The 11,793-nt window shown below is 39.0% G+C and overlaps 1 protein-coding gene across 2 annotated transcripts in view; it reads right to left on the reverse strand.

Moving 5' to 3' along the window:
• SYN1 (synapsin I) overlaps positions 1–11,793 on the reverse strand; it is a 50,204-nt gene that overhangs the window by 26,242 nt on the left and 12,169 nt on the right. For both annotated transcript variants that reach the window (XM_005593427.5, XM_005593426.5), the window contains exons 2-5: positions 11,153–11,210; positions 10,957–11,048; positions 9,130–9,286; positions 8,884–8,973 (exon numbers count right to left, since the gene is read on the reverse strand). In XM_005593427.5, coding sequence (XP_005593484.1) covers positions 8,884–8,973; positions 9,130–9,286; positions 10,957–11,048; positions 11,153–11,210 — 397 coding nt within the window. The remainder of the gene's footprint in view (positions 1–8,883; positions 8,974–9,129; positions 9,287–10,956; positions 11,049–11,152; positions 11,211–11,793) is intronic.

Here is an 11,793-nt window from a genome sequence, read left to right on the forward strand (position 1 = left end):
TCCCAGAGTTGTCACATTATATTATTTAAATGTCCAGTTTTCAACAAAAACTTATGAGAGATGCAAAGAGACAAAATTAAGTGTGACCCAAACACAGGGAAAAAAGCAGTCAAACACTGTCCCTGAGGAAACCCAGATGTTAGACTTAATAGGCAAAAACTGTAAATCAGTGATTTTTAATATTTTCAAAGAACTAAAGGAAACTATGTTTAAAGGACTAAAGGAAAGGATAAAATGATATCCTAATACGTAGAGAGTATCAATAAAGAGAAATTACACAAAAAAGAAATTCTGGGCTGGGTGTGGTGGCTCACGCCTGTAATCCCAGCACTTTGGGAGACCGAGGCAGGTGGATCACCTGAGGTCAGGAGTTTGAGACCAGCCTGGCCAATATGGTGAAACTCCCTCTGTACTAAAAATACAAAAATTATCCAGGCGTGGTGGTGTGTGCCTGTAATCCCAGCTACTCGGGAGGCTGAGGCACAAGAATTGCTTGAACCTGGGAGGTGGAGGTTGCAGTGAGCTGAGATCATGCCATTGCACTCTAGCCTGGGTGACAAGAGCAAAACTCCAGCTCAAAAAAAAAAAAAAAAAAAAAAAAAAGAAATTCTGGAGATAAAAAGCACAATAACGGAAATGAAAAATTCACTAGAGGAGATCGACAATAGCTTTGAGCTGGCAGAGTAAAGAATCAGTGAATTTGAAGACAGGTCAAGTGAGATGATCTGATCTGAGGAAGAGAAAGAAGAAAAGTAAATGAAATGAACATAGTCCTAGAGGTCTGTGGAACAACATCAAGCATATAAACACCCACATAATGGGAGTCCCAAAAGGAGAGGGGAAAGAGAGAAAAAAAGGTTCAAGAAAGACTATTCAAAGGAATAATGTAGCTAAAAATCCCCCCAGTTTGATTTAAAGCATTAATCTATGCATTCAAGAAGTGCAACGAACTCCAACTAAGAAATTCAAAGAGATGGGCACTGAGACACATCATAAACTTATAAAAGCTAAAGACAGAGAGAATCTTGAAAGTAAGAGAGAAGTAACTCATCATATACAAGGAATCCTCAATAGGATTAGCAGCTAATTTCTCATTGGAAATCTTCAAGTCAGAAGGCAGTAGGACAACGTATTCAAAGTACTGAAAGAAAAAGACTGCCAAATAAGAATTCTACATCCAGCAAAATTATCTTTCAAAAATGAAGGAGAAATTAAGACATTCACAGATAAACAAAAACTGAGATAATTCATCACTAGCACGCTTCTACAAGAAATGCTAAAGGGAGTTCTTCAGGGTGAAATAAAATTATACTAGCTAGTAATGTAAATCTACATATAGAAATAAATAGCACCTGTAAAGTTAACTACATAGGTAAATATAAAAGACAGTATAAATGCATTTTTTTGCATGTAACACTTTTTTTCCTCCTATCTGATTTAAAAGACAACTGCATAAAGCAGTAACTATAACTATGTTCATGGGCACACAATGTGTAAAATGTAATTTGTTTGACAATGATAGCACAAAGGAGGGATGAAGGAATAAAGTTAGAGGCAATTTCTTTGTATTACTGAGCTTAATTTGGTATTAATTCTAACTGGAGTAATATAAATAATGATGTTAATTGTAATTCCCAGGGAAACGACTAAGGGAAAAAAAAAAAAAAACAGGCTAAGTGTAGTGGCTCATGCCTATAGTCACAACACTTTGGGAGGCCAAGGTGGGTGGATAACGTAAGCTCAGGAGTTTGAGACCAGCATGGGCAACATGGCAAGATCCTGTCTCTACAAAAAATTTAAAAATTGACCAGGCATGGTGGCACACGCCTGTAATTCCAGCACTTTGGGAGGCCAAGGTGGGCGGATCACAAGGTCAGGAGTTTGAGACCAGCCTGGCCAACATGGTGAAACCCCACCTCTACTAAAAATACAAAAAGATTAGCTGGGCGTGGTGGCAGGCGCATATAGTTCCAGCTACTCAGGAGGCTGAGGCAGGAGAACTGCTTGAACCTGGGAGGTGGCGGTTGCAGTGAGCCGAGATTGCGCCACTGCAATCCAGCCTGGGTGACAGAGTGAGACTCTGTCTCAAAATAAATAAATAAATAAATAAATAAATAAATAAAATAAAATAAAAATAAATACATAAATTAATTGATTAAAAATTAGCTGGGCATGGTGGCATGTGCCTGTGGTCCCAGCTATTCAGGAGGCTGAGGCAGGAGGGTAGCTTGAGCCCAGGAGGCTGAGGCTGTAATGAGCCATGTTCCTACCATGGCACTCTGGCCTGGGTGACAGAGCAGACCCTGTCTCAAAAAAATATATAAAAATTTTTTAAATTAAAAAAAATAAATAAAAGACATAGGGAAGAAACAACAGAAAAATTAAAAATAGTACACGAGAAAATATTTGTTTAACATAAAAGAAGCATTACCAGAGGAATACAGGAACAAAAAATAAGATATAGAAAACAAACAGCAAAATTGCAAACATAAACTCTACCTTATCAGTAATTACAATAACATAAGTTAATTAAACACTGCAATTAACCCTTTTCCCGTTTAGGAAAAAAAAAAAAAGTGCAGCTTGATGCCTGTGCTCACTTGATTTTATATAAACATGCTCTTTGAGGCTGAAGCAAAGCTGACTGATTTTCAGTGCCAAAACAAAATATGAAAACTCTTCTTGGAGTTATTTCTAAGCAGAACTAACATCAGAATCATCTGAGTCATCAGAATCATCTATTTTGGAAAAATCAGATTCATCAAATGAATCTTCAGCCAACAACTGTTCAAGAATGATGTTAACGTCATTTGCAGGAATTTCAGCATTTTCAGCGATTGAGAATTATTATATTTTGTAAATGGAAATACCATTCCTACAAACAGAATGCTATAAATAGAATGATGCCTTTTGTTTCCAAAGTCAATATACTAGAGTGATGTGAAAATAATAATAAAAACGAGATAGTTTGTGGCAAAGTTATCTCGGGGTAAACACTGCAGCCACAAGTGCCATCAGAGAGTATTCTCAGGGCAAATGGTAAAGGGTTAATAGGCACAGTGGATGAAAAACATGACTTAATTATATGCTGTCTATAAGAGGCACATTTTAGATGTTGAAATGTTGAAAGTAAGTGGATGGAAAAAGATTTACCACACAAGCAGTAGCCAAAAGAGAGCTGGAATAGCTATACTAATATGAGGTAAAATAGAATTTAAAACAGCAATTGTTACTTAAGATAAAAACATTTTATAATCATAAAAGGGTCAATCCATCAAGATTAACAGTAATAAACATATATGCACCTAACAACACAGCATAAAATATATGAAATAAAAACAGGCAGAATTGGAGACAGAAATAGACAATTCAACAATTATAGCTGGAGACTTCAATACCCCACTTAAACAAATGGATAAAACAACTAGACAGGGATCCAACAAAGAAGTTTATTTTATTTATTTATTTATTTTTGGAGATGTGGTCTCACTCTGTCACCCAGGCTGGAGTGCAGTGGTGCAATCTCAGCTCACTGCAACCTCCACTTTCTGGGCTCAAGTGATCCTCCCACCTCAGCCTCCTGAGTAGCTGGGACTACAGGCGTGTGCCACCATGTGGCTTTTTGTGTGTGCGTGTGTATTTTTTGCAGAGATGGGGTTTTGCCATGTAGCCCAGGATGGTCTTGAACTCTTGCACTCAAGCAATCCACCCGCCTCAGACTCCCAAGGTGCTGGAATTACAGGTGTGAGCTACTGTGCCCAGCCAATAAGGAAGATTTGAAAAATGCTATAAACCAATTAGACCTCATAGACATCTATAGAACATTTCACCCTACAATGGCAGAATACACATTCTTCTTCAGTGCACATGGAACATTCTTCAGGACAGACCATATGTTAAGTCAGAAAACAAATCTCAGCAAATTGAAAAGGACTGAAATTATACAAAATATGTTCTTTGACCACAACAGAATGAAACTAGACATCAAAAACAGAAAAAATTAGAAAAATTTACAAATATGTGGAAAGTAACACACTCCTAAATAACCAATAGGTCAAAGAAAAATCACAAGGGAAATTAGAACATACTTTGAGATGAATGAAAATGAACACACAACATATCAAAATGTAAGGGATGCAGTTAAAGTGGTGCTTAAAGGAGAATTCATAGTTTTAACTGCCTATATCTAAAAAGAAGAAAGGTATCAAAATCAATAACCTAATCTTCCATTTTTTTTTTCTAGGAAATTAGAAAGAAAAGAGCAAACTTAAGTCCAAAGCAAGCACAAGGAAAAAAATAATAAAATAAGAGTGGAAATAAATAACATAAAGAATCTTAAAAATAGAGAAACTAATAAAACAAAAATTTGGTTCTTTGAAAACATCAATAAAATTGATAAACCTTTAGACTAAGAAAAAAAAAAGGGCAGAAAACTCTAATTACTAAAATCAGAAATGAAAGAGTGGACATACTACTGACCTTACAGAAATAAAAAGTATTATAAGAGAGTACTGTGAACAACTATGTGCCAATAAGTTAGAAAACCTAGATGAAATGGAAAAATTCCTAGAAAGACACAAAATACAAAAACTGACTTGGTAAGAAATGGAAAATCTGAATAGACCTATAACAAGGGAAGAGATTGATTTAGGAATAAGTAAAACTTCCTACAAAGACATACCTAGGACTAGATGTCTTCACTGGTGAATTCTACTAAACATTTAAAAAGAATTAATGCCGAACAGGCATGGTGGTTCACGCCTGTAATCCTAGCACTTTGGCAGGCCAAGGCAGGAGGATCACTTGAGCCCAGGAGTTCAAGACCAGCCTGAGCAACACAGCAAGACCCTGTCTCAAAAAAAAAAAAAAAAAAAAAAAAAAAAAAAAAAAAAATTAATGACAATCTTTACAAAATCTTCCCAAAAATAGAAGAAGAAGAAACACTGTCCAACTCATTCTATGAGGCCAGTGTTATCCTGATACCAAAACCAGACAAAGACATCATAAGAAAACTACAGAGCAATGTCTCTTATGAATATAGATACAATAATCCCTAACAAAATAATCACAAACTGAATCCCACAACATACAAAAAGGATTTATACCAAGGCCAAGTGAGATTTAGCCTAGGAATGCAAATGTCTACACCTAGACACATCATAAACAAACTTATGAACCTATCAACTTGCATGAAAATCAATTAATGTACTATATACCATATTCATAGAATAAAGGACAAAATTCACACAATCATGTCAATAAACACAGAAGAAGCATTTGACAATGTCCAACATCCTTTCATGACAAAAATACTCAACCAACTAAGAATAGAAGGAGAAATTTGTCAACACTTAGGTAGCAGTTAATATATGCCAGATGCATTGTTCTAGACACCTTACATTTACTAAGTAATTTCATTCTCACACCAACTATATGAGGTGGGAACTATTATTACCTACATTTTGGAGATGAATAAACTGAGGTACAGGGTGTTTAAGTAACTTTTCCTGTGTTAAGCAGCTAATAAGTTGTGGAGGTAAGATTCTCACACAGAAATTCTGGCTACAGAGTCTATGCTCTTAATCACATTCTGCTGTAATGTCTCTCAAAGAATGTAGAATAATAATAATGATAAACAAATTGGGTTTCCTTAAAACTAATGATTTAGGCCGGGCATGGTGGCTCACGCCTGTAATCCCAGCACTTTGGGAGGCTGAGGCGGGCAGATCGAGACCATGCTGGCCAACATGGTGAAACCCCGTTTCTACTAAAAATACAAAAATGAACTGGGTGTGGTAGCGCACACCTGTAGTCCTGGCTACTCGGGAGGCTGAGGCAGGAGAATCGCCTGAACCTGGGAGGCGGAGGCTGCAGTGAGCCGAGATCATGCCACTGCACTCCAGCCTGGCGACGGAGTGAGACTCCTCCTCAAAAAAAAAAAACAAAAACCTAATGATTCAATCTTTATCTGTAAGTAAACTTAACTTATAACACTGTTGACGTATATCAGTAACCATAATTTGTAATACTGGTAAGAATTGCTAATATTAGTAGCAATGTTTATTTGATCAAGTTGATAATGTTGGGTCAATATTGATATTTAATTGTAATTTTAGTCATAAAATTGGTGATCATTTATATGAGTAAACATAATTTGTAATATTGGTAAAAATTGACAAAATTACTTATACAATTTGATTGCATTAGTAACAATTATTTAATTTCTATTTGTAACTAAAATTTGATTCATAACTGTGGTACTCATAATTTATATTAGTAATCAAAATTTTAATATTAGTGTTTTTTATAATAGCAGTTAGAATGTTAACCATATTAGTAATGATTTCTATTAGGAACTACAAGATAATTCAAAACATAGGTACTCATGGGTTATATTAGTAATCTTAATTTGTAACACTGGTAATAGTTAGATCTGTAACAACTTTTACACTGTTTGTACTAATGGTTTAATTTTATTTACTTATTTATTTAATGTTTTGAGACAGGGTCTCACTCTGTTGCCCAGGCTGGGGTGCAGTGGTGCTCTCATGGCTCACTGCAGCCTCAACCTTCAGGGCTCAAGCGATCTTCCCATCTCAGCCTCCCAAGTAGCTGGGACTACAGGTGCATATCACCACGCCAGGCTGATTTTTTTTTTTTTTTTTTTTTTTTTTTTGAGACGGAGTCTGGCTCTGTCGTCCAGGCTGGAGTGCAGTGGCCGGATCTCAGCTCACTGCAAGCTCCGCCTCCCGGGTTTACGCCATTCTCCTGGCTCAGCCTCCCGAGTAGCTGGGACTACAGGCGCCCGCCACGTCGCCTGGCTAATTTTTTGTATTTTTTAGTAGAGACGGGGTTTCACCGTGTTAGCCAGGATGGTCCCGATCTCCTGACCTCGTGATCTGCCCGCCTCGGCCTCCCAAAGTGCTGGGATTACAGGCTTGAGCCACCGCGCCCGGCCCTTGATTTTTTTTTTTTTTTTTGAGACGGAGTCTCGCTCTGTTGCCCAGGCTGGAGTGCAGTGGCGGGATCTCGGTTCACTGCAAGCTCCGCCTCCCGGGTTCACGCCATTCTCCTGCCTCAGCCTCCCGAGTAGCTGGGACTACAGGCGCCTGCCACCTCGCCCGGCTAGTTTTTTTCTATTTTTTAGTAGAGACAGGGTTTCACCGTGGTCTCGATCTCCTGACCTTGTGATCCGCCCGCCTCGGCCTCCCAAAGTGCTGGGATTACAGGCGTGAGCCACCGCGCCCGGCCTCCGGCCCTTGATTTTTAAAATTTTGTGGAAATGGGGTCTCACTACATTGCTCAGGCTGGTCTCAAACTCCTGGGCTCAAGAGATCCTCCCACTTTGGGTTTACATTTAAAAAAAATAATTATAATAGTTTACAACATAGGTACTAATCATTTATACTAATAAACTTAATTTGTAACACCATAATGCACTATAATATTAATTGTTATATTTGATGATATTAGCAACGATAATTCAATTTCTATTATTCAAATGTTCAGCATATTTTATTCTGGCATATTGTAGCCCAATGACCCAACTGTGGTAGTCTCCATTGCGTGTGCCATGCGTATATAATTCAAAACAGGTGCTTATAATTTATATTAGAGCACAATTTGTAATAGCAATAATCATTTGTAATAACAGCAATGATCTTTGATGCTATTAATAATGATTATCCAATTTCTACTAGAAACTACAATTTAATTCATAACATAGGTACTCGTAATTTACAACAGTAAAAATAATTTATAGTATTAGTGATAATTTGTAATATTAGTGATTTTATATATATATATATATATATTTTTTTTTTTTTTTGAGATGGAGTTTTGCTCTTGTTGCCCAAGCTGGAGTGTAATGGTGCGATATTGGCTCACCACAACCTCTGCCTCCCGGGTTCCAGCGATTCCCCTGCCTCAACTTCCCAAGTAGCTGGGATTACAGGCATGCACCACCACGCCCGGCTAATTTTGTATTTTTTTAGTAGAGACAGGGTTTCTCCATGTTGGCCAGGCTGGTCTCAAACTCCCGACCTCAGGCGATCCACCCGCTTCGGCCTCCCAAAGTGTTGGGATTACAGGCGTGAGCCACCGTGCCAGGCCAGTGATTATATTTTATAATAGTAACCAAAAGTTCAATTTCTATTAATTAATTAATTTATTTATTGAGACGAAGTGTCACTCTGTTGCCCAAGCTGGAGTACAGTGGTGTGATCTCGGCTCACTGCAACCTCCAACTCCTGGGTTCAAGTGATTCTCCTGCCTCAGCCTCCCGAGTAGTTGGGACTACAGGCATGCACCATCATGCCCGGCTAATTTTTGTATTTTTAGTAGAGACGGGGTTTCACTATGTTAACCAGGCTGGTCTTGAATTCCTGACCTCGTGATCTGCTCACCTTAGCCTCTCAAAGTGCTGGGATTACAGGCATAAGCCACCGTGCCTTGCCAACAATTTAATTTATAACATTACTATTGATAAATGTTATTGGCAATCCTAATTTGAATATAGGTAAAATTTCTATCAGAAGGAATATTTGATAATGTTAGTAATAATGACCTGATTTCTATATGTAATATATTCTGATTCATTACATTAATTCTATCAATTCACATTAGAAATCGGTTTTTAATACTGGCAAAAATAGATAACATGAATAACAGGATCTGATAAATATTGGAATGTATTATGATTTAGTTTTCCTTGTAAGCATAAGGAAACTCATGGTAGACCCTATCGCAAAGCAACTTCATGACCCCACGTGCACACAGCAGCCACACTCTTGATATCACACAGCTGATAATATATCAATATTTTATATTATTGCAGTAGTTATGAATCTTCCCTCCTGCCCACTCTATTTTCCCCAAACTCACCATTTCTTTGTGATTGGGGTAGAAGGTCTGATCAATTAGAGGGAATTCTTCTGTCCCCAGTTTCTTATGCAGTCGAACCATCTGGGCAAACTATGAGAACCAGGAGAGCTGGGTCAGTGAGTCCTTCACCGGGAATCTGTAAGCTTCTGAACACACTCACTTCCCCCAAATCGCAGAGTGGTTTCAAATTCCCACATGCATGCATGAGCTATTCCCTCTGCCAGTGGCACCCTTCCTGTTACTTACCACCCAGGGCTTGTCACAGAAGTTGTAGACAGAATGCAAGGAGTTAACACTGGGGATTCCAGCATATTGCAGCCCAATGACCAAACTTCGGTAGTCTCCGTTGCGTGCCATGCTGAAGGCGTGCTGGCGGATCAGCACAAAATCCGGCTTCAGAGACCTAGCATGGCAGGGGTTGGAGTGTTGAGAGTTCCCCCAGTAGCTCCCTATCACTCTCGAAACAAAGACCAAGTTTCTACATCTCCATAGCTCCCAGAAATTGCAAAGTGGTTTCTCACCTCTGCACACATGTGCAAGCTGTTCCCTCTGCCTAGTGCACCCTTTCTACCCTCTGCCCACCTGGTGATCCCCTTTAAGCCTCTCCTACCTGTTCCCTTCTCAGCAAGGTCAGCTTGCAGCTTACCCACACAGCTCTGACAACTTCCTGGTCACCATCTCTCAGACTGCAAGCTGTCTTCAGTGTTCTGCCCGGAATAAATTCTAACCTCAGGACCTTTACCAAGGATGTTCTGTCTGTCTAAAGCACTTGCCCCTAGATACCTGCATGGATCACTCCTTCACCTCCATCAGGTTTTTCCTCAAATGTCTCTCCTGCAACCAGGCCACCCTATCCCAACTGCAGACCCCACCATCATCCAACAATTGCTACATCTGCTTTAGTGCTAAATATTTTTTTCTTTTTTCTTTCTTTCTTTTTAATTAATTAATTAATTTTTTTGAGACGGAGTGTTGCTCTGTTGTCCAGGCTGGAGCAATCATGGCTCACTGCAACCTCTGCCTCTCAGGTTCAAGCGATTTCCCTGCCTCAGTCTCCCAAGTAGCTGGGATTACAGGCACCTGCCACCACGCCTGGCTAATTTTTGTATTTTTAGTAGAAACGGGTTTCACCATGTTCACCAGGCTAGTCTTGAACTCCTGGGCTCAAGTGATCCACCCACCTTGGCCTCCCAAAGTGTTGGGATTACAGGCGTGAGCCACCACATCTGGTCCCTGCTATATTTTTTTTCTTAGCACTTTTACATTTTCTTATTTATTTGTGTATTGTGTGTATCTCACAGTAGAATGTAAGTTTCATAAGACCCGGGTTCTTTTTTTTATTTTTTATTTTTTGGTCTTTCAGCATGTAGAATAGCTCCTGGCACACAGTAGGTGTATAATAAATATTTGTTGAATATGAAGTCCTGAGAGCAGCACCTGGCATGTAGCAGATATCTAGCAAATGTTTATTTAATTAATAATTGAAGGCTGAGTGTGACGGCTCATGCCTATAATCCCAGCACTTTGAGAGGCCAAAGCAGGTGGATTGTTTGAGCCCAGAAGTTTGAGACAAACCTGGGCAACATAGTGAGATCCCCATCTCTACAAAAAAACATAAAAATTAGCCAGGCATGGTGGTGTGCACCTGTAGTCTCAGCTACTTGGGAGGCTGAGGTGAGAAGATCACTTGAGCCTGAGAAGTTGTAGCTGCAGTGAGCCATGATTGCGTCAGTGCACTCCAGCCTGGGAGACAGAGCAAGACCCTGTCTGAAATATATACATATATATATATATATATGTGTGTGTGTGTGTATATTTATATTATATATAAAATTTATAAATATATTTATATTATATATATATATAAATATATATATATATATTTTTAAAGCCTGGCTTGTGGCATGCTGGGGTCCCTGGCTCTTTTTCAGAAGAAAAGTTGGCTCCCCACATTCCATGCCTAAGTTCTTGCCCACAGAAGGATGGGTGGGGAGGTAGGAACTTTCCCCCAGCTCTAAGGGGGAGAGTTCTTATGCCTCGCTCGTAACACCAAGGTACCCTTTTTATACTCACCGCATGACCTTCACCCCATTCCGAAGAACTTCCATGTCCACAGAGAATCCACCATTGGCATGGGCCACAAGGTTGAGATCAGAGAATTCGGCCTGGGAAGGAGAAAAAAATTGGTGATTCACCTACATCACACAAAAATGGCCACTCAGTTTGCAGTATGGACAACTGACCCCCAGGTCCAAATGTCCCAACTTACCTGTTCTACTTTAATGTCAATTTCTCCATGGATCTTTTTCCCTTTGAAGTATTTTGCCCTGGAGAGGAAAAACAGAACACAACTGTCAACGACAAAATCTCAGAAGGGAAGACAAAACACAGGCCCTTTACCCTTTTGCCCCTTCAGTGCTACTAAAGAAACCACAAAATGCCTTATAATTATTGAAATATTTTGAAAAAATCAAAGAGTGCTTTGTGAATAAAGTATGTTGTAATCCTCACAGAACTGCAAAAATGTTAAAGGACATTGCAAACTGTAAAATGTGGCCTTAAACTGCAGAAAGCAGGTATTTCCCAAAATATAGTCTGCTCATCACATTACCATTGTACATGTTTTTTTAAAAAACTTCATAAAATTAGCAGTACTACGTAAATTAGAACATACTTTGAAATTGCATGGAGACGAGTAAACGGCAAAGAACCTTAGAAAACATATATCTGGCCAGGTACGGTGGCTTAGGCCTGTAATCCCAGCACTTTGGGAGGCTGGAGGTAGGAGGATTGCTTCAGGCCAGGGGTTGGAGACCACCCTGGACAACATAGAGAGACCCCCCATCTCCATAAAAAAAAAATTGAGGGAGAAAAATAAAAGCCAACGACTGTGGCTCACACCTGTAATCC

This window comes from Macaca fascicularis, chromosome X (assembly GCF_037993035.2).
Source record: "Macaca fascicularis isolate 582-1 chromosome X, T2T-MFA8v1.1".
In the NCBI taxonomy this organism is placed as follows: Eukaryota; Metazoa; Chordata; class Mammalia; order Primates; family Cercopithecidae; genus Macaca; species Macaca fascicularis.